The sequence below is a fragment of the Panthera tigris genome, chromosome A3 (genome assembly GCF_018350195.1).
Source record: "Panthera tigris isolate Pti1 chromosome A3, P.tigris_Pti1_mat1.1, whole genome shotgun sequence".
NCBI classification, from domain to species: Eukaryota; Metazoa; Chordata; class Mammalia; order Carnivora; family Felidae; genus Panthera; species Panthera tigris.
In genome coordinates this window covers 104,187,153-104,214,179 of record NC_056662.1, presented here as the reverse complement: position 1 = coordinate 104,214,179, position 27,027 = coordinate 104,187,153, and the positions used below count along the sequence as shown (strand labels likewise).

General features: G+C 41.4%; 1 protein-coding gene and 1 long non-coding RNA gene across 2 annotated transcripts; one reads left to right on the top strand and one right to left on the bottom strand.

The window, feature by feature from the left end:
• Window positions 1-88: 88 nt before the first annotated feature.
• Window positions 89-1,332, bottom strand: LOC102964040. Its single transcript, XR_006215904.1, has 2 exons — window positions 1,249-1,332; window positions 89-257 (listed from the first exon to the last, which is right to left on the bottom strand). It is a non-coding gene; the product is annotated as an uncharacterized LOC102964040 (long non-coding RNA).
• Window positions 971-27,027, top strand: STARD7 (StAR related lipid transfer domain containing 7). The gene is made up of 8 exons (XM_007082475.3): window positions 971-1,999; window positions 11,966-12,174; window positions 12,736-12,785; window positions 14,506-14,616; window positions 14,697-14,779; window positions 15,230-15,329; window positions 23,897-23,981; window positions 25,073-27,027. The coding sequence occupies exons 1-8, from the start codon at window positions 1,680-1,682 to the stop codon at window positions 25,255-25,257; spliced, it is 1,143 nt and encodes a 380-aa protein (XP_007082537.3). The 5' UTR covers window positions 971-1,679; the 3' UTR covers window positions 25,258-27,027.

The window sequence follows — 27,027 nt, the reverse complement described above, 5'->3', positions numbered from 1 at the left end:
TGCTTTCTGGGGAAAATAAATATCAATACCAATCCCCGGAGTAAAAGCAGACAGTCTGGATAGGATAGATCTAAACTTCAGCTTCCCGTAAAGTTTGATTTTTTTTCTCTTTTTAGAGAAACGTTTTTTATTAATCTCTGCAACGGTTCAACTAGCTACAGTAAGAGTAAAATTTCTAAATGCATGGTCTTGGAATGAGCACAACCCCTTTTGTAGCAAGACGTCCTTTTACATATATTTTCTCGCCCCTAAGGTACCTGTAAGAAAAAAAAAAGGAAATAATTTAGTGTAAGGTTTTCCTACTGGACATCCAACAGTTGTATTAATGAGATGGGTACAGATTAGTAATCTGATGGCTTTCGAGATCGTTTAGCCAGGGTGTTCACGGGTGGTGCAAAGTAGGTTTTAGGAGACCTGTTTACCTTCTCACGCTAACATCTTTGAGTTAAAGAGAGTGGGACAGCTACTACGCGAACTAGGGCATCTGTCCCAAGTAACTCCATTCTGCTGCCCTTTTACCAAAAGGTTTTTCAATTTCCAGACTGTGACAGGCCACCTGCCCACGTAGCTCTCTGGAAAGTGTCCTAGGCTCTAAGGATGCCACATCGGCCCACTCTAGCGACGTGGGGTTCAGAGAGAAGATGAGTGCTACGACTCCGACCCTCGGAGACCATCCCAGTACCTTTGGTTATTAAAAGCGCTTCCGGGAGAGGCCAGCCGGAGAGATCGAAGAAGGTATTGATGGCAGCTGCTTCTAGGCCTCAGCAAGGTCTCCATTCACCAAAGGAGTCTACACCGTCCCGCCCTCTCCCCACCCGAACCTGGACACCCCCAGCGTCCCGCAGACGCAATACCAAGACCCCATTCCACCCAAGATTCAAAGTAGTGAAACAGGAGACGCTCCCCCGCCTCTCAAACCAATTGAGCACTGCGCAGGACTCTAACTGACACCTGGTCGCGCCCCCCCGCGGGGTGGGGTCTTTTGGTCAGAATATGGCGGCGGCGGCGGGGTCTACGGGTCACTCTCCGAGGCGCCCTTGACTGGCTCTCCGCCGCGCCACCTACCTTGCTAGCTAGGGGCCCGGCGCGCTACACGAAGGGGCGGGAAGGAGCGCTGACGAGCACTGGGCAGCGCCAATCAGCACCGAGGAGTCCGGACCGCGCCCAATCAGGAGCCGGGTGGCCACGAAGGGGGTAGGTTGCAGGCGAGCAGCGCATGTGGCGGACGCCGAACGCCCGGGACCTCACCTGCTGCTGCGACTGAGCCGCCCACCTCGCTGCTTCCCGAGCGCTGCACATCAGGGCCCCGGTGCCGGCTTGAGGACGCCAAGGAAGCAGGGAGCCAGCAACGCTGACCGGCTGTTGGCCTGCCGCGTTCGCGGCCTGAGCCCAGGAAGGCCTCTTGCAGAGGTTGCGGGGCCACCCCCGCGACTGTGCCATGACCGACTCTCTCCGCAAAGGGGACTCTTCCTCAACGTTTACTGCAGAGAGAGATGAAAAGCCTGTTAGACCGTGAGACGAGCTCGGGGCCGACCGACTAGGGGTACTCGCGGCAGGCCGCCCGCGCCTTCCCGGACCCGTTCTTTTTGCCCTGAGAGGGAGGCCTAGTTCGCCTCCGGGCGCGCGGCGGGCGCCGAGGGGTGGGGCAAGAGGGTCTGGGCGGGGCGCGCGTCGGCGGCATGTTCCTGCGGAGGCCGCGGGCCCTGGCCGCCTGGCTAGCGGGCGCGGCGGCGGCGGGACGCGCGGGGGCGCGGGGCGGGGGCCTGCTAGCCCTGCTGGCCAATCAGTGCCGCTTCGTGACGGGCCTGCGTGTGCGGCGCGCGCAGCAGATCGCGCAGCTGTACGGCCGCCTCTACTCGGAGACCTCGCGCCGCGTCCTTCTCGGCCGCCTCTGGCGCCGGCTGCGCGGCCGCCCTGGCCATGCCTCTGCCTTGATGGCGGCGCTCGCTGGCGCGTTCGTGTGGGACGAGGAGAGGATCCAGGAGGAGGAGTTGCAGAGGTGAGTCCGGAGACGAGGTCGTTCGGTCCGGTTCGCTGGCGCGGGTCAGATTGGGAGATCGGCACATCGATCCTCGGGGCCTGCCTTTTCGGTCAGTGTGTCCGGTTTACCCGGTGGTACTTGAAGTGACGATGCAGTAACTTGATCCTGTTTTAGCACACCATTTTTTTTTTTTTATTGTCTTTCTGTGCTAATTTCATTTGTCTGGCTAGAAATAACGAAATGCAGATTGGTGTAGGTGGGAAGACTTTGAATAGGGAGCATCACGCCGAAGAAATAACGTTGTAAAAAACAAATTAGGTCTTGAAGGCATGTAACCCATTGGTTCACGTAATCTTTAATTCTTCCAAAAAGGTGCAAATTCAATGCAGGTTTCAAATTTGACCTAAGGATATGTAATTTACAAAATTACTGCATTCCAAATGGGATTTCGTGAGAAATGCCAGGAGAGCTCTTTTGCTGCTGTGACAGAATTATGAGGCTGGAAAGGCTTTTGGCCTCTCAGACCAGTAGCCCAGCCATTTTAACCTGCAAAAATTAGGTCAGTTTTTTGCTGCTCCAACTACAACTTAGGGAATAGTGTTTCATTAGACTCTGAAGTTACGCTGTCATCATCATCAAAATTTCTGGGTGAAAAATGCAGTACCATTGGTTGAATTTGTTAATCTGTGGTTCTGAATCTTAATCCTTATAGTTTTCAACTCATTTCATGGGAAGCCTTGATTTAGTTCTTGCTTTACAGTATCTTTGTATTTTCCTTTTTTTAGTAAACTTTTTTTTTAAGTTTATTTATTTTGAGAGAGAGATAAGTGGGAGAGGAACAGAGAAAAAGGGAGAGAGAGAGGGAGAGAATCCCAAGCAGGATCCGAAGTGTCAGCGCAGAGCCCACAACCGTGAGATAATGACCTGAGCCGAAATCAGAGTCCAGATGCTTAATCAACTGACCCACGCAGACGCCCCTCTGTATTTTCCTTTTAACAGCTATCCCCTCTCTCCCTCCACCCCCTAAATTTTTGTTTCCCTGTAAATCTTTACAAAATTAAGTGGTTGGACCTAGGCTATGGTTTTTGATCCCTGCATTACTATGATAATACATATAGAAAACTAGTTACTAAATATCCACCCTGAGGATATAAATGCAATTGAAAGTCTTAATCTTATTCACAAAAATGTTAAGATACCAAAGCATGATAGGTTGCTTTCCTAGTTTCTGTTAGTATTCTTGTGCAACTTCTCAGTCTCAGGTATGGGAAATAAAACGACTTATGGGAGGAAAACCTTTGTATTAAGAAATTATCAATTAACTGTTTGAATTTTCGTTTTCTTTTTGATGATGAAATACCTATGTTCCCCAGTAGTCAAGTTTGAAAGGGAAATTCCCAGTTGGATCTATTAAGGAAAGACAAGAAAACCAGAAAAGGGCTACCTGGTGCAAAAGAGAGGGAGATGTTTTGGGATGGGAATTGAATAGCATTGGGGGCCTGGGTGGTAGATGACGTTCTTTGGCTTATTTCATGTGTTTTTATGGACAATCTGTCCTGGGGCCTTTGTTTAGTAGGCTTGCCATTAGCAGGAGCTAGAGAGGAAAACAAGATAAAAAATGCATGTGGTAAAACATTTGAGTCAGTAGTCACTACCCACTGTAGCAGAAAGAGACCAGTTGATGACCAGGCCCTGTATTCGTACCATTTCCCTTCTCTTTGAGCTGTCTGTGAAACCCGGGGGCATTTGAAACACTCTTGGTTCTAATCCAGCTCCTGAAGAGGTATTGCCCTCTGTTAACCCACTCGCGAATTTCATAAGCTTAGATGAAGGCCAGTCAGAACACTGAAGGTCCTTTCTGATTCTCCAGAGTTGTTGTAGTAAAGATCTTCGTTTAACAATTTGTTTTCTAGTTCATGCTTGAATTCAGTCATATACCTAAAATTTGATGAAGGTGTCCATTTTGAGAACTAAAAAAAAATGTTTGTTACCTTGCTAGGGAGACGAATAGTAACGCTGTTCAACTATATGCCGATTGTACGGTGGTTCTATAGGTTTCTTATGTTTCTAATATCTTGTCATATATTTTATTTAATAAAATATTCTGGGTTCAGGTTAACATTTTTTGTTTGTCGTTTAAGTATTTTATTTGCTTTAAAGGAGGCACTGCTGAGGTTCTTATAGCTAGTTTGGAACATCTTAGATTTTCTTTGTTCTAGTGAAATGATTTTGGGTGGCTTCCATAATGGAGCGCGGTTGAATGTGCCTCAGGACAAGTGCATTTTTTTCATTGTTAATGAAAGAAGAGCATGATTGTCCCATGGCCCCTAAATCACAGCATTTGGTTCTTCTGTGCTGTTTTTGTACCAACTTGTGCTGGTACTCTTTGAATGTATGCTTTAAACGTGGCATGTGTTTTTTCTTATGTTACTTGAGTCTCCGTTCAGAATGAAAAGGAATAACCCGGCTTTCAATTCTTCTATGCTTGAGAACATCTTAACAAATAGAATCTCATTTATTTAGCAACAGCAAGAAAATTTGAGAAATGGAGTAACGTGTACAAAGTGACTCTGACGCACTGATGGGCACCAGGTGTAGAAATCAGGTCTTTTAATGCTTGGTCTAGTATTCTTACCCAGTGGCTTCAATTAAACAAATCAAACAAAATAACTTTCAATCATTGTTTTTGGTACTAGCTGGCATTCTGTGAGCCCAGGACAGATCTTATGGAAAAATACAGTAGTAATTTTTTATTGCTTTGGAACATTAAAAAAAAAATTACAAGAACAAAAGGAGGAAGGAAGTTAAGAAATATGAAAGGCTAGGGGAAAATGTTCTATTAACCCCTCCTCCTGTTAAAAAAGTTACAGTCCATTGCTCCAGAAATTTGAGTAAATAAGTGCCAGTAAAATTTCATAAAGAAATTGTTTAGTTTCCCGCTTTTATCTCAGGGCATTTAGAATAATTGTAACTTTTTGGTGTATTATTAATTAGATAAATGACCAACAAAAGGTACTTCATCTTTTTTGCCACTGTCACTTGAAGATTTTTTGCTGGCATACCCTTCTTAGATCATCAGGACTACATTAAACCTGACTTGAAATTTTTTACATTGTCTTCATTATTTTCCCGTTAACCAGTTGGCCCAGAATTGCAGTGAGCTAGCTGATGTTTTGTTATTTGTAGATGTGTTGTCTCGTAACAGTTGTACTTGAAAGTTTCTAACTTTGACCGTAATTTGTAATTTAAGGAAGGGATTATGTGAATTGAGGCAGTTGTGTTACTGAAATTACTAATTTCGGGATGGCTAATTTCGGGATGGCTTTATTTGAATCATTTTGGGCCCTTATATCAAACTCTATACTGGGGCAGGATTTACATGGCCGAACCTGGTTATACTTATTACTCTGTTTTAATAGTTTTATGTCTTCATTTTCTTTCTATACCTCTCAATCCATATTGAAATGACTTTAGTTTTGGAGAAAGGTAAGCATTGGCTGTCTTTTTCTTAATCCTTTTACTAATCTGCTGGTTCTGTTACTATTTTGGGAATAATCTCTTTTGTCCTTTCTTCTTATTACCTGTTTAAGTCTCTTAGATAACAAGGTTTAGACACTCACCCTGTCCAAACAGGATTTGGCACAGCAGGCTAAAGAGATGTATGGTGAGAGGTTTTCCTTCCTCCACATACAGGATAGTGACTGACTTTGAACACCTGTGTGCTGCTAATGATGTCTGTCATGTCAGCATTTAGAAGTTGAGACCCTTCGGGGGCGCCTAGGTGTCTCAGTCCGTTAAGCGACCGACTTCGGCTCAGGTCATGATCTCACAGTTTGTGGGTTTGGGCCCCACATCGAGCTCTGGCTCAGAGCCTGTAGCCTGCTTCTGATTCTGTGTCTTCCTCTCTCTCTGCCCTTCCCTCTGCTTGCATTCTGCCTCTCTCTCAAAAATAAATAAACATTTAAAAAAAAAAAAAAAAGAAGCTGAGACCCTTCACATATTGTTGAATCTGTGGACAAGAATCATTTGCATTTTCATGTCGCAGTCTTGTGCCAGCATTCAGATTGTGCTATTTCAAGTATGAATGTCAGGCCTTCACAAGACCTTTCTCTCCCCCTCTGGGGACTTGGTCTCATAATTTTAATCAAGGTCACCTAGTGGCCTTTAATTATATAGGAGAGGTTGATAAAGCAATGGGTCAGAAGCTCTGTACCACCTTAGAAGGCCATTAAAAGTATTGCCTATAGTCATATAATTTTCTTAAAACCTTACTATGTAATTTTATGAGCCTCTGATGAAGTTTTAATAAGACATTCCTCCCCTTCTTCAATATGTGATAAGAATGACATTCAAGGGTGGTGCTTAATTTTTACTGAAGAATGCTTTACTAGTCCTGAAAAGTGTCATAATTGGTGCTGTGTGATGCCTGAATTGTTCTCTGAGCCAGTCTGGTTCTGGTTTTGCTTTTGCTTTTTTCTCTGAAAGATCTTACTGTATAAAGTTCCTTTCCTATTTCTATATGTGTTTGTAGTGGTAGCAGTGAATCCTGTTTTGCAATTTTTTTTTTATTTTTTATTTTTTATTTTTTTTTAAATTTTTTTTAACGTTTTTTATTTATTTTTGGGACAGAGAGAGACAGAGCATGAACAGGGGAGGGGCAGAGAGAGAGGGAGACACAGAATCGGAAACAGGCTCCAGGCTCCGAGCCATCAGCCCAGAGCCTGACGCGGGGCTCGAACTCACGGACCGCGAGATCGTGACCTGGCTGAAGTCGGCCGCTTAACCGACTGCGCCACCCAGGCGCCCCCTGTTTTGCAATTTTTAATGCAAATTAAAACTTTTTAAAAATGGTTAAACTTTTTTCATCAGAACATCAGTATAAATTGTACTGGCTAGGGTTCTTGGTTGCAAACAGAGGTGATATTGGTTAACTTAAGCCAAAGGGATTAATCAGAAAGATGTTAGGTCACTCAGGGCATTGACAAGAAGACCAGAGTACAGGTTGGCCAAGAGAACAGCCAAGACTTGCCATAGGAATAATCAATCTCCTTAGGGTACTAGTGCTGATTTTGTTTCCCCTAGGTTGGTTGCACTGCTAGACTCTCAACTTCTTCAAGATCACTGAGAATAATCTCCAAAAGATCCCATGCCTTGTATTATTTCCTCAAGATTCACATCCTCTACCAGAAGTCTCTAATTAACCTTCTTTAAGTTAGGTGCTGTACTTCCAACTGCTAGGGCTTGAAAGAGGGCTATATCCCACCTATTTTGGGATTCTCATCGAAGCCCAAAGTTTAAAATTCAGAGAAACGGAATTTTAGAGCTAATAGAAATCTTCAAGAAATAATGTCCTAACATTACAGGTAGAAAAAGGGAGGGATTTACAGGTAAAATGACTTGGCATAAGATCACATAGTTGGCAGAGTGAGGACTGGAACACAGGTCTTTACAGTCACCATCACTTTGGGTTGCTCTAAACTTTTAATCTTGGGCCACTAGTATAACTTTGAATTTTTGGCTTTTAAAGTAATGTGTTAATATAATCTTTTAATAAGAATTTGAATCATTGAGGCCTGCTTTCATATATACTCCATTTATTCAGTGAACATTGGAGTGTTTGATGTTTACTAGGTACTTCTAGATGCTGGGAATACAGACATGAAAGACTGATTTGGGGACATTAGGGAATTCATAGTTTAGTAAAGAGGCATGTATAAAGATAGATTAATTATAATATGATATATGGCTGTAGAGGAATAAAAGTAAAAGAATATAGTTACTCTGCCTGGAAGTTGACCTTGAACTGTGTGTTTTTTTGAAGGTTGAAGAAGAGTGGGCATTTCAGACAGTCTATCAGTAGTTGATGTCTTCTTCAGTCTTGAATAACAGAAGAGTTGTATATGATGCAGACAGCCAGCAATCTTTCTTTCCATGGGCTATTTAAACATTAAGGCGAAAATATAAGCCATGTTTTAAAAACTATTATAAAATGTTTCAGATGTATAAAAAGACTTTAACATGAATGTTACAAATACAGTTATATTTAAGAAATAAAATAAGATACCATTAACGACTTCTCTGTACTCTTGTCCAGTTGAAATCTCCCCTGTCCCCCAGATTATCTATCTCAGTTTGTTGTATTTCATTCCCATCTGTGTCTTTATACATAGGCATATGTTCCTAAATAATATATAATGAAACATAGAAGGTTATATGGTATTATCTTGGATGTTTTAAAGCTTCATGTAGTTCTGAACAAAATACTAACAAACTGAATCCAACAACATATAAAAAGGGACATGAAGTAGTGGGTTTTATTCCAGGAAAGTAAGGTTAGTTCATCAAATAAAAATCAGTTTAATACACCGCATTAATAAAGGCTAAAAAACCACATGATCATCTCAGTACAGGCAGAAAAGCATTTTGATAGTCCAACCTCCTCTCATGATAAAAAATCATTCAACAACTAGGAATAGAAGGAAACTTCCTCAACTTGATTAAGGGCATCTACAAAAGACATAGCTAGCAGCATAGTTTAATGGTGAGGGACTGAAAGGTTTTCTCTTAAGATCAGGAATAAGACAAGTATGTCTGCTCTCACCACTTCTGTTCAACATGGTACTGTTCAACAACATTTTTTTTTTTTAACTGCAAAAGATCATTGCAAGAAATTTTAAAACATATAAATGGGCAGATAAGCTGTGTTCATGGATTGGAAGATGATTGTGAAGATAGCAATACTAGTCAAACTGATCTATAAATTCAATACAATCCTTATCAAAGTCTTAATTAGTACACTATTTTGTGCAATTTGACAAGCTGATCCTGATACTCATATGGAAATGAAAAAACCCAGAATGGTCAAAACAGTTTTGAAAAAGGAGGACAAAGTTGGAGGACTCTCTCTTCCTGATTTGAAAACTTATTACCAAGCTATAGTAATTAAGATGATATGGGGGGTGCTTGGGTGGCTTAGTCAGTTAAACATTGGACTCTCGGGGCACCTGGGTGGCTCAGTCGGTTAAGTGTCCGACTTCGGCTCAGGTCAGGATCTCACGGTTTGTGAGTTTGAACCCCGCGTCGGGCCCTGTGCTGACAGCTCAGAGTCTGGAGCCCGCTTCGGATTCTCCCACTCTCTCTGCTCCTCCCCCACTTGCACTCTGTCTCCGTCTCTCAAAAATGAATATTTATTTATATTTTATTTTATTTTATTTATATTATTTAATTAAAAAAATTAAAACAAAACATTGGACTCTTGATTTCAGCTCAGATCATCATCTCACAGTTGTGGGAATGAGCGCCGTGTTGGGCTCCACACTGAGTGTGGAGCCACTTGGGATTCTCTCACTCTCCTTTTCCCTTTGCCTCAAACCCACTTACCCTCTCTCTTAAATAAATAAATATTTAAAAACATATATGGTACTGGCATAAGGATGGATAAATTGTTGGAATAAAATGGAGAGTTTTAGAAATAAACCCTTATATTTATGGCCAGTTGATTTTCAAAAAAAGTGCCAGACAATTCAGTGGGCAAAGAATAGTCTTCAAATGGGTCTGGGACAACTGGAGAGGCACATTCTAAATAATGAATTTAGACCCCCTGCCTCATACCATACACAAAAATTAACTCAAAATGGATCAAAGTGTAAACTAATACTAAAACTTTTTTTTTAATACTAAAACTCTTGGGGCGCCTGGGTGGCTCAGTCGGTTGGGCGTACGACTTCGGCTCAGGTCACAATCTCACGGACCGTGAGTTCGAGCCCCGCGTCGGGCTCTGGGCTGATGGCTCAGAGCCTGGAGCCTGCTTCCGATTCTGTGTCTCCCTCTCTCTCTGCCCCTCCCCTGTTCATGCTCTGTCTCTCTCTGTCTCAAAAATAAATAAACGTTAAAAAAAAAAAATTAAAAAAAAATACTAAAACTCTTAGAGGAAAATATAGGCATGAGTCCTTATGACTTTGGATTAGGCAGTGATGGTTTCTTAACTGTAACTCCAAAAACACAGGCAATTAAAGAAAAAAATAGGTGAATTGGATTTCATCAAAATTAAAAACTTTTGTGCATCAAAGGTCACTATCAAAAAACTGAAAAGATAACCCAAAGCAATGGACAAAATAGAAATTATATCTGATAAGGGACTGTTACTGAGAGTATATAGAAGAACTCTTAGATTTCAACAATAAAAAAATGCAATAAAATAACAGTTTAAAAATAGGCAAAGGGGCGCCTGGGTGGCTCAGTTGGTTAAGTGTCTGACTTTTTTTTTTTTTTTTTAACGTTTATTTTTGAGAGACCGAGTGCGAGTGGGGGAGGGAGACCTGGAATCTGAAGCAAGCTCCAGCTCTGAGCTGTCAGCCACAGAGCCCGAAGCAGCCTTGAACTCAGGAACTATGAGATCATGACCTGAGCCAAAGTCAGACACTTAACCAACTGAGTCACCCAGGTGCCCCCAAATGTCCAACTCTTGATTTCGGGTCACGTCATGATCCCAGGGTTCCTGAGATCAAGTCCTATGTAGGGCTTTGGGCTGACAGTATGGAGCCTGCTTGGGACACTCTCTCTCTTTCTTTCTCTTTCTCTCTCTCTCTCTCTCTCTCTGCCCCGCCCCCACATGCGGTGCATATGTGCTCTTTCTCTCAAACATTTAAAAATAGGTGAAGAGTTCCATAGCTGTTTCTCCAAAGAAGATACGCAAATGGCCAATAAGCACTTGAAAATATGCTTAGCATCATTAGGCCCTGGGGAAATATAAATCAAAGACCATAATGAGATATGCTTCTCACACCCACTAGGATTGCTAGAACCATGAAGATAGACAATAACAAGTGTTGGCAAGGATGTGAAGCAGTTGGAACCCTCATACATTGTTGGTATGAATATAAAAATGGTGCAGCTGCTTTGGAAAATAATTGGGCAGTTTCTCAAAAGGTTAAACATAGAGTTGCCATGACCCAGCAAATTCGATCCTAGGAATCTACCCAGGAGAACTGAAAGGTGTGTAGAACTGTGTCTACATGAAAACTTGTACACAATTGTTTATAGCATTATTATTTATAACAGCCAAAAAGTAGAAACTTAAGTGCCCATCACCTGATGAATGGATAAACAAAATGTGATGTATCATTCAATGAAATAGAAGTATTCAGCCAAAAAAGAGGGGAACAAAGTACACCATGAATGAACCTTGAAATTATGCTGAGTGGAGGGGCGCCTGGGTGGCTCAGTCGGTTAAGCATCCTACTTGAGCTTACTCAGGTCATGATCTCGTGGTTTGTGGGTTTGAGCCCCACATCGGGCTCCATGCTGACAGCTCAGAGTCTGGAGCCTGCTTCAGATTCTGTGTTTCCCCTCTCTCTCTGCCCCTCCCTCCCTTTCTCTCCCTCTCTCTCTGTCAAAAATAAACATTAAAAAATTCATAAGAAAATATGCTGAGTGGAAAAAGCAAGACACAAGGGACTATATATTGTATAGTATTTATATTAATTGTCCAAAATAGACAAGTTCATAGAGATGGAAAATAGATGTGTGGTTGTGAGAGGTTATGGGAGTGAGTGACTGCCAATGGGTATAGTTTTTTGGGGGGATGATGAAAATGTTTTGGAATTAATGGTAATGGTTACACAACCTTGTGACTATACTAAAAAACATTGTATTATACGCTATAAAATGATGATTCTTCTGGAATGTGAATTATATTTTTAAAAGAGGAGGAAAAATATGTAATTATATAAGTTTTTATAATTAACCCTTTGAGGTAGGTGGTGTTATTATCCCCATTTTACAGATTAAGAATACAGACTGGTCAAGTAATTTAATGTTTTGGTGAATGAATGTTGGACTGGGATTCAAACTCGGGAAGTCAGGTTTTTATTTATTTTATACTGCTTTAAACCCACACCTTTCTTATGCAAGTCATTGTGTGGACATTTCATTTCACAGGTTAATTACAACCACCTGCACCATTCCTTTTGTTTTTCTTTGCAGATCCATTGATGAGATGAAGCGGTTGGAGGAAATGTCACATGTGTTTCAGCGCTCTGGAGTTGAACGCCACCCTTCAGAACCAAAATCCCAGACAGAAGGGAATGAAGATTTAGGGGGCAAAGAGCAGCCATGGGAAATGGTGATGGATAAGAAACACTTTAAGCTGTGGCGGCGCCCTATTACAGGCACTCACCTTTACCAGTACAGAGGTGAGCCCAGCTTGGCTGCCTTGTGTGTTCCATGGTTGCCCAGGTGTGCAGGACTTTTGTTCCTCATCCTCTCTAAACTGTTCTTTTCTGATTCTTGATCAGAAAATTTACCATGGTTTCTTGTTTTTGTTTTGCCTCCCCCAGATGACAAGTATCTCAGTGTCTTCATTGCTATACTTTGCTGTAGGTTGTCTTTGTCTGTCTTTGCTGTCCCAATATGATAATCTAGTTTTTGAATCTGCCTTTTATTTTTCTATAGCAAATGTTTTTTTGTTGTTGATGTTTATTTATTGGGGGGGGGAGGGGCAGAGAGGGAGTGAGAGAATCCCAAGCAGGGTCCGCTATGTCAGCACAGAGCCCCATGTGGGGCTCCATCTCAGGAACCCTGGAGTCATGACCTGAGCTGAAATTACGAGTCGCCTGACTGAGCCACCCAGGTGCTCCTGAATCTGCCTTTAAGATCTGTCTGTACTCTATAATTGGAATGCAGTTAAGTGATAGGAATAAGACAAGTGATGGGGATGTGGCATTAATCCCTTATTCTTTGTTATGTCATTCTAGTTTTTGGAACCTACACAGATGTGACACCCCGGCAGTTCTTCAACGTTCAGGTGAGTAAATTTTTCTTCCCAGATTTGGAGCTTCTAAGCCTGGAAATCCACTGCAAACTGTCCACATGAATAATTTCTTTAACTCTGAAGACATTGGCTTCAGTACATCTATCTTTGTATCCTTCTTCTCCTGTCAAATAGCATCTAGGTACACATTGGACTTACTCTTTGTCCAAGGGGATGAGACTGATTCTATCCTCTTACAGGGCTGTTGGGAAGATCAATTAGAGGAATGTAATTGAATGTTTTTAGTATTTTATAAGGTGTTACGGTTATTTTTTCCTAAACAATTTAAGGGTAAGTTACATACGTGTCCCTTTATTCCAAAATCCTTCAGTGTGTATTTCCTAAAACTAGACATATTCTCCTAACTGTGGTGCCATTATGAAAGTCTCTAAATTTAACATTGATGCAGCTCTTATACTCTTTTTTTTTTTTTTTTTTTTTGCAGCTCTTCTACTCTTGTTTGTATTCCAGTTTTTATCTATTGACCCGACAATGTTCTTTACAGCATTTTCCTCTTGAGTGCAGATCCAATCAGGATTTAGTAATGTGGAATATTGCCACAGTGAAGCTATTTAATTAGTAAAGATGAAGAGTATTCAAAGACTCCTTTCTTCCTTGGGTGGAAATGTACGAAAAGGGGAGGTGGGCTCACCTAGAGTTGTATAAAAATTTTTTTTTCCTTCTTGGATTTTTCACTGTTTTATCAGGCTTTCAGTAGCTAATTAATGATTATGACACTCACTAATAATATGCAAGTGCACACTTCCCCCCAAACACTGAATTTTGTCAATTTATATGGAATTTTTGTTGAGTTTGGATGTGTATGATATGTCTTATTTTGAAATTCCCTGGTTACAAGTGATGCTAGAAATTTAAATTTTTTTTTTTTTTTTAACGTTTATTTATTTTTGAGACAGAGAGAGACAGAGCATGAACGGGGGAGGGGCAGAGAGAGAGGGAGACACAGAATCGGAAGCAGGCTCCAGGCTCTGAGCCATCAGCCCAGAGCCCGACGCGGGGCTCGAACCCACGGACCGTGAGATCGTGACCTGAGCCGAAGTCGGATGCCCAACCGACTGAGCCACCCAGGCGCCCCTGATGCTAGAAATTTAAACATACGCTGCCTGCATTTCTTTTTGTGAAGTGTTGCTCATACTTTTGGGCTTTTTGTCTGTTTAAATCTTTAAAAATTTGTTTTACCCTTGTACATTTGTATGTCATTACCTATTAAATTTTCCCTAAACATGTCTATCACAATAGTTTTTTCTTATATTTTCCTTTGCTTTGCCTTTTTAAAAAAATACTTATTTTTGAGAGAGAGAGCGAGCAGGGAGGGGCAGAGAGAGGATCCGAAATAGGCTCCATGCAGTCAGTGCAGAGCCTAACGTGGGGTTTGACCCCATGAACTATGAGATCATGACCTGAGCCAAAATCAAGAGTTGGTTCCTTAACTGACTGAGCCCCCCAGGCGCCCTTGTGCTTTGCCTTTCTTTAGTAAGATTCACTTTCAAGATAATGCTATTGGCCTATAAGAAAGGATTTTGAAAGACTTGTCTAAAATAAACACAGCTGTGTTTTTCATACTTTGCCACTTTTAGGTCAGGTTTCCATTCCAGAATAAGATCCTTGGGTCAGAGGTCCAAGCATCTGGAGAAGTCTTCTGCAGCTTTGTTTTGAATTTCTTAGGTCTTGACAGTCTCTTCTCTTTCTACAGCTGGATACAGAGTATAGAAAAAAGTGGGATGCCCTGGTAATCAAGCTGGAAGTGATTGAGAGGGATGTGGTTAGTGGTTCTGAGGTTCTTCACTGGGTAACCCATTTTCCTGTGAGTATTTTCGTTACTGTTTTTACTTTTATCACATCCATGTGAGGCAGAACACTAATTCTGCCTATTCTTTCCTTTAGTATCCAATGTATTCCCGGGATTATGTTTATGTTCGACGGTATAGCGTGGATCAGGAAAACAACGTGATGGTGTTGGTGTCACGGTATGTGTGGTTACTTGTGGCTCCTCCTGAGACCCTTTAGCTGTGTCCTTCATAGATGTCTGGTGGGAGTTTGCATGGTCTTGTTGTTAATAGGGGCGCTGCTAGGACCCCATCCATCCCAGCTAGAACACGAGTGGGCTTTGACTGGTGACAGTCTAGGAAGATAGAAGGGATGTAAACTTTTCATTAAACCATTTCTTTAACCTTAATATTGATAATTAGAAAAATAAGTGCTTTTTTCTTCAGCACAAAGGTTACAAAGCCTAGGAATCACCAAGGAAACTCACTTTGTTTTTAGAACTTAATTTGTATTCATTCATCTTGGTGACTCTCTGTTTTGTTTTATTTTAAAAATTAGAGCCAGCTTTTTAGATTTTCCTCTTAACTTTAGCTCTTACGCTGTTTTGTGTGTAAACATTACTGAGTTTCCTTCACTTTTCTCCTTACCAGTGCTGTGGAGCACCCTAGTGTTCCAGAGTCTCCAGAATTTGTAAGGGTCAGATCGTATGAATCCCAGATGGTTATCCGTCCCCACAAGTCATTTGATGAGGTGAGTTTTACATCATCCGAGAGATGATGTGTAGCTGCTATGGGATTTTCTCAAGGAATGCCTTTTGTCTGAACTGGGAAGGGCAGTGGTTCTCAAACTTGGCGTGCATCAGAGTCCACTGGAGCTTGTTAACATACAGTGCTGGGGTATGGCCCAAGAATTCTCATTTTTAAGAGGTCCCCATGTGATGCTACTGGTTTGAGAACCATTGCTGTAGGGTGATACACCTGGAAGATCCTCCAGGACAAAGTTCTGATGACCCAGGATTCCTGTTTGTGAGAGACAGGAGAAGACGACGACCTGTTAGCGGCATTCTTTGGGAACTGAAGGAGCACCTTTTCCATCAAAATTTCACCACAGTGGGCAAAACATTTGAAACCTTTCTGGATTTCTGTTTCCTTATCTGTAAAATGAGAGTGTTAAAATAATGTTCTCAGCTTTCTTTAAAATTCTGTGACCTTTCTTTGAGAAGAATTTTTTTTTCGATGTAGGGAATTGCTTTTTTTTTTTTTTTTGTGAAATCTATTGAGTTTACTACGTATTGATTCCAGTGGTTGCTGGGTTTAGTTGTATTTCACTTTATAATTAAAGGCTTTGTTTCTTTCATTACTTTTATTTTTGAGCTGGATGAACTGTGTGTTAGTATGGTTTTGTTTTCAACAAGTTGTTCTATTTATACTGCCTGACGTGGGACTTTAAATATGACAGAAATGGTGGTTCGCTTCAGTTAATGTGGTGATTGACTCTTTTTAACTGGGAGATCTGTGTGTTTACTTGTATACTATTTTTAGAGCAGTATTTTTCAAACAGATTGCTACCCGTTAGTGGAAGACAAAATTAATTTAGTGCATTATGACCAGCTAAAAAAAAAAGAAAAGAAAAAATACATGGAGTAGAAATCATCTGAGTGTAAGCATATTTCATGAGACTTGTTTAGGTACATACGGATGTATGAATGTGTGTGTATGAGGCTGAGAGAGAACTGGTTGCAGTGTAAAAAGTTTATTTACAGTGTGTTGTAGTTAAAAAGTCCTTTAGAACTTTAGAAAATAGAAAAGAAATAGTAAGGCTACTTAGTGTCCATGGCTAGTTGCCTTTAGGAAGGGGAGCCTGGGTCAGGCTGGAGACCGTGTGGGAGACAAACTTAGGTCTCACTCTTTTCCTTTAAAATTTTAACCTTGCCCCCCATATATTTCCTATTGGGAAAAAACTGACTTGAGTTCCAGCATTGCTACCTTTAGAAACCATGACCATGAAATAGCCAAGGCATCGTTTAGCACCTAGCCGAGTGTGTTGTATCTAGCAGGGGCCCAGTAAATAATTTCTTTCAGTTGGGGTGGGGGAACAATAGAAATTATCTATATAATTCTTTTAGTGTATTGGTGGCAAGCTCTTATGAAAAAGGTAAGATTTGAGTGGGGTCTCTTGAAAAGGCAGACTGGATAGAGGAAAACAGGAAGTGCCCTGGGGGCAGACAAAGACAAAAATGAGCCATGAATAGGTTCAGAGACTCACCACTCAGAAAGGAAAGTTGAGATTAGGGAGGAGTGATAAGTTAACATTGACCACGTAGATAGAATACTTGAAAACCAGGCAGCTGCATTTGGACTTGGCAGATGGAAAATAGATCCTTGAGCCAAGGTATGGTGTTTTATTTGTTTTACTTTTATATACATTTCAAATTTTCCCTAATTAAAAGATAAAGAAGTAGAAAGAATCATGTTGATGAACCTTCTATATCCATTCCCAGCTCCAACAGTGATCAACTCATGGACAAACTTATTTTATCTATATCCTTTCTTGTCCCTTTTCCTGCTCTCCTGATTATTTTGAAACAGTTTCTTGCTTTACTATAGAAGAACCCATAGAAGAATTCTTCTATAGATATTTCAGTATTTATCTCAAAAAGAAAAAGCATTTTTGGAAATACAACCTCAGTGTCATAATAATCCCTAATATCAAATAATCTAGTTAGTGTTCATATTTTCCTGATGGTCCATGAATTTTTTTGTAGTTGGTTTATTTGACTCAGGACTCAGTTGGTTAAGCGTCTTACTCTTGATTTTGGCTCAGGTCATGATCTCCCAGTTGTGAAATGAAGCCCTGCGTCAGACTCCGTGCTGGGCATGGAGCCTGCTTTAAAAAAAAAAAAAAAGTTTGGGCACCTGGGTGGTGGCTCAGTTGGTTAAGTGTTGAGTCTTGGTTTTGGTTTTGGTTGAGTCTTTGGTTTCTATCTCTATCTCTCTCAAAATAAAAAAATAAAAAATAAATATCTTTTTTTTTTTTTTTCTTATTTATTTTGAGAGAGCACGAGCTGGGAGGGTCAGAGAGGATCCCAGGCAGGCTCTTTGCTGTCAGTGTGGAGCCTGGCACAGGGCTTGAACTCATGAACCATGAGATCATGACCTGAGCTGAAATCAAGAGTCGATGCTTAACCAACTGAGCCACCCAGGTGTGCCAGAAGATTTTTTTTTTTTTTTTTTTTTATTTGCTTTTTGAGAGACAGAGTGTAAGCAGGGCAGGGGGCAGAGAGAGAGGGAGACAAGGAGTCAGAAGCAGGCTCCAGGCTCTGAGCTGTCAGCACAGAGCCTGACGCGGGGCTTGAACTCACAGACTGTGAGATCATGACCTGAGCTGAAGTCGGACACTAAACCGACTGAGCCGCCCAAGCTCCCCCCAAAAGATAAAATTCTTGAAGGAAAAAAATAATATCATTCAGACTCTAGACATTTGAAATTTGTTCATATTATCTCTTGAGTCTTTTGAAGTCAGTATGTTTCCCCTCTTTCTTTTTTTTTTTTTTTTTTTTTTTTGTTTTTTGTTTCTTGTTGTTGTTGTTGTTTTGCAATTATATTTGTTGAAGAAGCAGGGTTTTTTGTCCTGGATCTTGATGATTGTATCTCCATAGTATCATTTAATGTGTTCCTCTGTCCCTGTCCCCTGCCTATATTTCCTGGGTATTGGTAGTTACTGTTCAAACCTCAGGCTTGAACAGATTCAGGTTGGTTGGTTGTTTTGGGCAAGACCACTGTATCAGAAGGCCAGTTGATGACTGTTTCTTTCTTTGTGAATTTAGAAATGATTGGTGATTATGGCTCAGATCCGTTATTTCATTAGGGGTATAACAAATTGCTGGTTTTGTAATTCCTTTATTTTTCTTCATCTATTTCCACTTATTAATTGAAATACATTAAGGTAATTTTCCTCACCAACTGTTTGGTTTTCTATAGTGCACATAGGAAAGGGAAGTAAGAGAAATGGTTGATTTGTTCCTTTATTTATGAGTTTCAAAATAATGCATTGGTCCTTTCAACCAGGGATCCTCCAAAGGTAAAGTTTTTATTTTTTTTTGTTATAGACAAATACCATTAGTCTTTGCTGTAGAAGAACCGATAGAAGACTTCTTCTAATGCTATTTTAGTTGTTGTTTTTTTTTAATTTAAATCCAAGTTAGTTAACATATAGTGTAATAATGATTTCAGGAATAGAAGTTAATGATTCATCACTTACATATAACACCCAGGGCGCATCCCAGCAAGTGTCCACCTTAATGCCCCTTGCTCATTTAGCCCATACCTCCCACCTAGCACCCCACCAGCAACCCCCAGTTTGTTCTCTGTATTTAAGAGTCTCTTATGGTTTGTGTCCCTCTCTGTTTTTATATTATTTTTGCTTCTCTTCCCTTATGTTCATCTGTTTTGTATCTTAAATTCCACATATGAGTAAAATCCTAGGATATTTGGCTTTCTCTGCCTGATTTATTTCAAACAGCATACATAATACATTCTAGTTCCATCCACATTGTAGCAAATGGCAAGATTTCATTCTTTTTGATTGCCAGGTAATATTCCAGTGTGTGTGTGTGTGTGTGTGTGTGTGTGTGTGTGTGTGTGTATCATAGCTTCTTTATTCATTAGTTGATGGACATTTGAGCTCTTTCCATACTTTGGCTATTGTTAATAGTGCTGCTATAAACATTGGGGTGCATGGCCCCCCTTCAAATCAGCACTCCCATATCTTTTGGATAAATACCTAGTAGTGCAATTGCTGGGTTGTAGGGTAGTTCTATTTTAAATTTTTTGAGGACCCTCCACACTTTTCCGGAGTAACTACATCAGTTTGATTTCCTACCAGCAGTGCAAAAGGGTTCCCCTTTCTCCACATCCTTGCCAGCATCTGTTGTTGCCTGAATTATTAATTTTAGCCATTCTAAATGGTGTGAGGTGGTATCTCACTGTGGTTTTGATTTGTATTTTCCTGATGATGAGTAATGTTGAGCATTTTTTCATGTGTCTGTTAGCCATCTGGAGGTCTTCTTTGGAGAAGCGTCTATTCATGTCTTTTGCCCATTTCTTCACTGGATTATTTGCTTTTTGGGTGTTGAGTTTGAGAAGTTCTTTATAGATTTTGAATACTAACTGTTTATCTCATCTGTTATTTGCAAATATCTTCTCCCATTCCATTGGTTACCTTTTAGTTTTGCTGATTGTTTCCTTTGCTGTGTAGAAGCTTTTTGTCTTGAGGGTAGCTATTTCAGTTTTTAAACATGTTTGGTTAGTTTTAACCTATTGCAGTTATTCTTTTTCTTTTTTTCAGTTTGTTTATTTTGAGAGAGAGGTGCGAGCAGGGGGGAGGGGCAGAGAGAGGGAGAGAGAGAATCTGAAGCAGGCTCCAAGCTCTTAGCACAGAACCCAGTGTAGGGCTTGAACCCATGAACTGCAAGATCATGACCGGAGTTGAAATCAAGAGTTGGATGCTTAACTGACTGAGCCACTCAGGTGCCCCTACAATTATTGATACTCAAATTTGTCCCAATTTTGGCCATTAGGGGCCTCATCTTCCTGGCTTGAATCCTTTTGACTTGACCTCAGGGGTTCTTTTGTTTTCTGCTGTTACAAGATATCCTAGGTTCATCTTGTATAGGTTTAGCTGAAATTAGCATTTCTTTAGGGAATCCTGGTTCCTTTTAAGAAAATGTCATTTAAATACCAGGATTTGGGGGTGATGACTGGCTCAGTCAGTAGAGCATGTGATTCTTGATCTCAGGGTTGTAAGTTCAGGCCCCAGGTTTGGTATAGGTATTACTTGAAAATAAAATCTTTAAAAATAAATAACCAGAATTTGGTTTCTAGGAGTAATAGCTATTGGTTTGCTCATTGTTTTTAGGTCTTTTCAGAAGATAAAACTAAGTAATAAATTTTACTTGTTTGTTTTAAAGATAAATCTTGAATACATGCCAATACTTTTAATTCAAATTTCAGACTGGAGAGTTGTTTATTATTTTGTGTCTTACATCTATCATATTTTCCCATGATGAGAAATTCAGTTCTTATCACTCCAAACATAACTACCCATTTGCTTTAACCTGATATATACACAACAGCTTCAGAGTAATACCGCAAAGATCACCAATAATGTGATGATTTAAAATTTGTATATATATATTTTTTTATCCTTAGCGTATGTACACAGGGTACAAAATAATTGAGTTTAAGTTACTTGAGAGGCACCTGGGTGGCTCAGTCAGTTAAGCATCCAAATTCAGCTTGGGTCATGATCTTGTGGTTTGTGGGTTTGAGCCCATGTCATCTCTCTGCTGTCAGCGTGAGCCCGATTTGGATCCTCTGTCCCTTTCTCCCTCTGCCCCTCCCCCACTCTCTCTCTCAAAAAATAAACATTAAAAAAAAGTTTTTTATTACGTTTCTTTATTTTTGAGAGGCAGAAGAGAGGGCATGAGTGGGGGAGGGGCAGAGAGAGACACACACACAGAATCCAAAGCAGGCTCCAGGCTCTGAGCTGTCAGCCCAGAGCCGGACGCGGGGCTCGAACCCATGAACCGTGAGATCATGACCTGACCCAAAGTCGGTCATTCAACCGACTGAGCCACCCAGATGCCCCCAAAAATAAACACTTAAAGTTATTTGAAATAGGTGTTCTCTTTGTGATTTTTCTTACTGACTCAGTTTGTAGTTGGGTTCCCTGTTTTCTACTTTACTTTTGATTTTTAGATACTGCTTTTTAAACTTAATTTTGTTTTATTAAATTATGAAAAAAATTTGTTTTTCCAAAGTGAAATTTATCAATAACTAGAGTGATTTTGCTTATATCCCTGTACCTTCCACCCAGTTCCATCCTTCTTCTTATGGGTAATCATTGTTTTTGGTTTCCTTTTAAAACACAAGTAGTGGTGGATGAGAACTTGGGTCTCTTGACTTCTCAGCCCAAGTGTTTTATGGGAAGAATAAAGTCTTTTATATATATTAATTAATTTAGTTTTCTAGCCAACCTTTGTGGTGGGTACTGTTACTGTTTCCACTGTATGGGTTTTACCTTTCCCTTCTCTTTACTTCCATAGTATTCATCTGTATCTCTGTTACAGCATCTATTCTGTTAATTGAAAGCTCCTGAGGGCAGGGACTAGCACATTTTTGTTTGCTCTGTCATACCCAGCACAGTGCCAATCACAGCAGACATTCAAATATGTATTGAGTAAATGAATAAAAGATTAAACAATCCATTCAGGAAAAAAAAGAACTTTGGTGTAAAAGCGTGGGAATTTAGGGGCACCTGCGTGGTTTAGTCAGTTGAGCATCCCACTTTGGCTCAGGTCATGATTTCATGGTTTGTGAGTTCAAGCCCTGCATCGGGCTCTCTGCTGTTGGAGCAGAGCCTGCTTGGGATCCTTTGTCTCTGTCTGTCTCTTTGCCTCCCCTGCTTGTGCTCGCTCGCTCTCTCAAAAATAAATACATAAACATTTTAAAAAACTGGTTTAAAAAAAAAAACCATGGGAATTTAAAGTTGTAGTTCTACCACCTGGAGTTGTGGCCACTCTGCTTTAAAAAGGACAGACATAGGAGCACCTGGGTGGCTCAGTGGTTAAGCGTCCGACTTCAGCTCAGGTCATGATCTTATGGTTCCTGAGTTGGAGTCCCGTGTCAGGCTCTCTGCTGTCAGCACAAAGCCTGCTTCAGATCCTCTCTGTGCCTCTCTCTCTGCCCCTCTCCTGCTCACGCATGTACTCTCTCTCTAAAAAATAAACATTAAAAAAAAAGTGCAACATAAGAGCGGTTATCTCTTACCCCTTTGGATGGAGCATGATTGGTTACTTCTCCTAGGATCAGGACACTTGTAAATCTCCTTAATTTCCTGTCCTTCACTGGAGTTAGGCAATGAGAGTGCTGAGCCAAAAAGAGTGGTGGGTGCAAGGGCCCTGCAGTCAGAATTCTGGGTTCGTCTTGGCTGTCATTGAGTATGTGGGTAACCTTGGGCAAAGCTCCTCCTTTTTGCTCAGTTTCCCCCCCTATAAAATGGGGTAACAGTATCTACATTATAAGTTGAAATCGTTCCTGGCACACCATTAAGTGGTCTATAAAGGTTTGCTGGTAGTAGTCGCAGCAGTGCGGCAGAGTTTATATCATTTTAAAAATAATTTTTAAAAATTAAAAAAAATTTTTTTACATGTATTTATTTTTGAGAGAGCACAAGTGGGGGAGGGGCAGAGAGAGAAGGAGACACAGAATCCAAAGCAAGCTCCAGGCTCTGAGCTGTCAGCACAGAGCCTGATACGGGCTCGAAAACTGTGAGATCACGACCTGAGCCGAAATCGGATGCTTAACTGACTGAGCCCCCCAGGCACCCCCGGGAATTTTTTTTAATGTTTATTCTTGAGAGAAAGAGAGAGCACAAGTGGGAGAGGGGCAGAGAGAGGGAGACGTGGACTCCGAAGCAGGATCCAGGGTCCAAGCTGTCAGCACAAAGCCCGATGCAGGGCTCGAACCCATGAACCACGAGATTATGACCTGAGCCAAAGTCGGACACTTCACCAGCTGAGCCACCCAGGCGCCCCAGAGTTTGTATCATTTTGATAAAGATTAGGACCTTCAAACATTTTGGGATATGTGTTGGGATTTTCAAGACCACTCCCAAAATTCACAGGAAGGACTCCTAGGACTAAGCATGTAATTGTACTCATGACTAAGATTCATTATATAGTCACGTAGTAAGGATACACAGCTGGATCATAAGGGAAGAGACAGGCAGAGTCTGAAGGAATCCACGTGGAGGCTTCCTCTTGCTGTCTCCCGTGAAGGAGAGCACATTCTTCCAGCAACAAAAACATAGCAACAGGTATGTGATGTTTCTGCCCAGAGAAGCCCATTAGAGACTCAGCACCCAAGATTTTTATTCAGGGCTGGTCACATAGGGATCCTCTGCATAGCACATACCAAAATTCCAGATGTCCCCAGAAGGAAAACAGGTGGTTAGCGCAAACTGTATGATTGTTTGCACAAACAGACAAGACACACAGGGAGTCACCCTTACACTTAACTGTTGACTGGGAATACTCTGGGAGCCAAGTTTCCGGACACCACCCGAGGGCCAACCTTGTAGGGTGGCCCTTCTAAGAATGGCAACCTCTGAGGTCTTCAGTATTAACGCTTTTCTGTGCGGGGTAAAAAATGACACTGTCTGCCCCAGAGTCCGATCATGATCATTCTGGGGTACTGGATATGGAAGATATGGTGGGTAATTCAGGTATCATTATTTTTGCTGTACTTCTTTTTCAGAATGGCTTTGACTACTTGTTGACCTACAGTGACAATCCCCAGACTGTGTTTCCTCGCTACTGCGTTAGTTGGATGGTTTCCAGTGGTGAGTGGGCACTTGTATACAAGGCCTGGAACCTGGGCTGAGCATTTTGTTTTTCTCTAGCTCTTTTTAAAAAAAAATTTTTTTTTTTAACGTTTATTTATTTTTGGGACAGAGAGAGACAGAGCATGAACAGGGGAGGGGCAGAGAGAGAGGGAGACACAGAATCGGAAGCAGGCTCCAGGCTCTGAGCCATCAGCCCAGAGCCCGACGTGGGGCTCGAACTCACGGACCGCGAGATCATGACCTGAGCTGAAGTCGGATGCTTAACCGACTGAGCCACCCAGGCGCCCCTGTTTTTCTCTAGCTCTTAATGGCAAGCAAGATTAGTGCTTGTCTCATGGGAGCACTGTTGGAGAAATTAAATATCTTTCCTGGTCCATTCTTGAATACTGTGAAGACATTGAAGCCTCCAGCTGGGGTTCAGAGGGATGAGAGTTAGGGAGTCCCTGAAAGCAACATGTGCCCAGAAGGGAGTTTTAAGAACAGTTGCTTAGCTTTTATTCCTTAAATATGGACTGTGTATGTTAATGTGTTAACAATTTTTTTCTTTTTAGATAGTGTTGGAGGCCATACAATCTGGTGGAAAAAATGTGGTAGTTATAGGACAGTAACCTTGAGAAAGGGGCTACCATGTATCTTGACAAAGGCTACATATCACAGCTGTAACTGTACCTTTTTCTTCCAATTCCTTGTTTTAAAAAGCATCCTCATGTGATTTTCTTTCTTTTGCTTCTCTGTAGGCAGCTTCTAATACCTCAGGGGGAGAATGGAGAGATTAGGTGTTTCTGTTTGATATTTGTCTAAATAAAATTGGCAGATAATTAGGCTATGCTACTGATAAGTGGTGTTTTAATCACCTAAAAGCCTTATGCGGCTTGATCAGTACCCCTTTCCAAAGGATCTCCGAGGTCATGGATTGTTTTCACTGTATACATTTTAGGAGGCAGCTGTCACTCACAGGTTGTTGATTAGGCTGTGATCTTTATAAGAAAGGAATTGGCTCCCTACCGTGAAAGAAATAGGGCCTTCTAATTTTGAGCCTATTGTCGGTTTGTATTTCAGCCTACCCAGATTTTCCTCTCTCCCACCAGGCATGCCAGATTTCCTGGAGAAGCTGCACATGGCCACTCTGAAAGCCAAGAACATGGAGATCAAAGTAAAGGACTATATCTCATCTAAGCCTCTGGAAACGGGTAGTGAAGCCAAGGCTACCACCCCGTCTTCAGAGCGGAAAAATGAGGGTAGTTGTGGCCCTGCCCGGATCGAGTACGCTTGAAGGGTTTTGGGATAAGAAGGGACAGGCTGCTTTTAGCCCTGTCTCAGTTCCTTATCTGCTACAGAATGGGGACATGTATTAGAAAGCATCTGCTGTAACCACCAGTGCAGGATAACTCAATAACTGGTGTCCGATTTCATTCAGAGCCCTTATTGCTCTTTATCAAAACAGGAGGAATCATCCATGAGGGCGTTGTCATATTCTCAGGCCAAGCATTTTGAAATTCAGTATTTCATTGAGCTAATCTGGAACAAACCTCTCACCTCAGGCCAGAAGGGGACAACTTCTTTTCGCTTCCTGAGTAGTTTCCTCTGCCAACATTCCAGTTCTCACCATCGGTTCTGCGGCGCTTGGGATTTCCTTCAGTTCTGAAGGTCCAGCTGGAAAGTACAGTTGGCCAGTTGAGTCTTCAATGAGGGGTCATTGGGAGTGCTCTTGGTAACAGTCCTAGTGTTGAATGGATGTGAACTATTGCTTGGCAGTGTAAGTGCCTTGTCCTCACCCTGCTTCTATCTTTAGGGACATCAAGTTTGTACCAAGGAATTTCTGCCTCCCAAATACCACCCCATTGACTCGCCACCCCCCAAAGCAGTTTCCTTTGCATTGACCAGTTCTTCTCTATTCATGCACTATATTAATTTGGATCATCGCCTCCTTCCTTAGTCCGTTTATCAAGAACACTGGGAAATGAATCCTTTCAGATGGTAGCTTTCTGTGTCATCAGTGTTTTGATAGGGTCAGTGGTGATGCTCAAAATATCACACTTTAGGTTTGGGGTTTTTTTTTTTGTTTTTTGTTTTTTGTTTTTTTAACCTTTGTGTCAAAATGTAGGAATTGGGAACTTGAGTAGGATTTCTCCATAGTCCTACTGTATAGAAAACACCATGTTGATTCAGGCATTATTTTTCACACTTCAGGTTTGACTGGATGCTGAGGACTTGTCCATCTTGGAAGGCTAAAGGCAGAGGAATGGGGGTTGGGCCACTCCCTTGGAGCTCTCAGAGCTGTAGACAAGCTGTGTGAAGAATTAGATGTAATCTTGCCCCAAATACTAATATAATGGGGATGTGGTTTATGTGACCCTTTTCTTCCTCTGCAAAGTTTTTCCTCCTCTTTTCAGAGTTAAAACGAAAGCAAAACTACACTGTTTGGGTAAAGTCACAATCAGATGTATCAGTTTGGCCTGGCTGATTTGCTTATGGTCCTGCTGCAATCTGACAGAATAGGGATCAAGTTTTAAATACTCCCTTCTCTTTTTTCCGTAGAATTTAAACGGCTGGATTTTCCCCTTTTTTCCTACTTGGCTACCCTTTTGTGTTGTTGAAAAGGGGATCTAAGCCTCAGATTGACTCAAACCTCTGGACATTTTTGTTGCCTGTTAAGTTTTGTGCCAAGGAAATAACTGCCCCCGTGTCTCATGTCTTGCCTTCTCTGAGTCGTTGGCAGAACAGAGAGATGTGTTGAGTATCTCCAGCTTCTTTTCATTGATCATTTCTCTCTTCTCATCCCCAGGACTTCACAGAAGCCAGGGAAAAGCTCCCTGGGCTATGTCTGAACTTAGCGCCTGTGATTGTTGGGGCATGGATGGTGGTGTGGTTAAGAGTGTGTGAGTGCACAGGTGTTAAGGAGCTACGTGTTGCTCATGTTCCTATTTTTGGCAACTTGACCCTATACTTGGGGTCAGTCTGTACAGTTACTTATGTCATTGTAATGATTTCACTTCTAACTGTGACATTTTTATCAAATGTGTGAATAAATACATAAAGATTG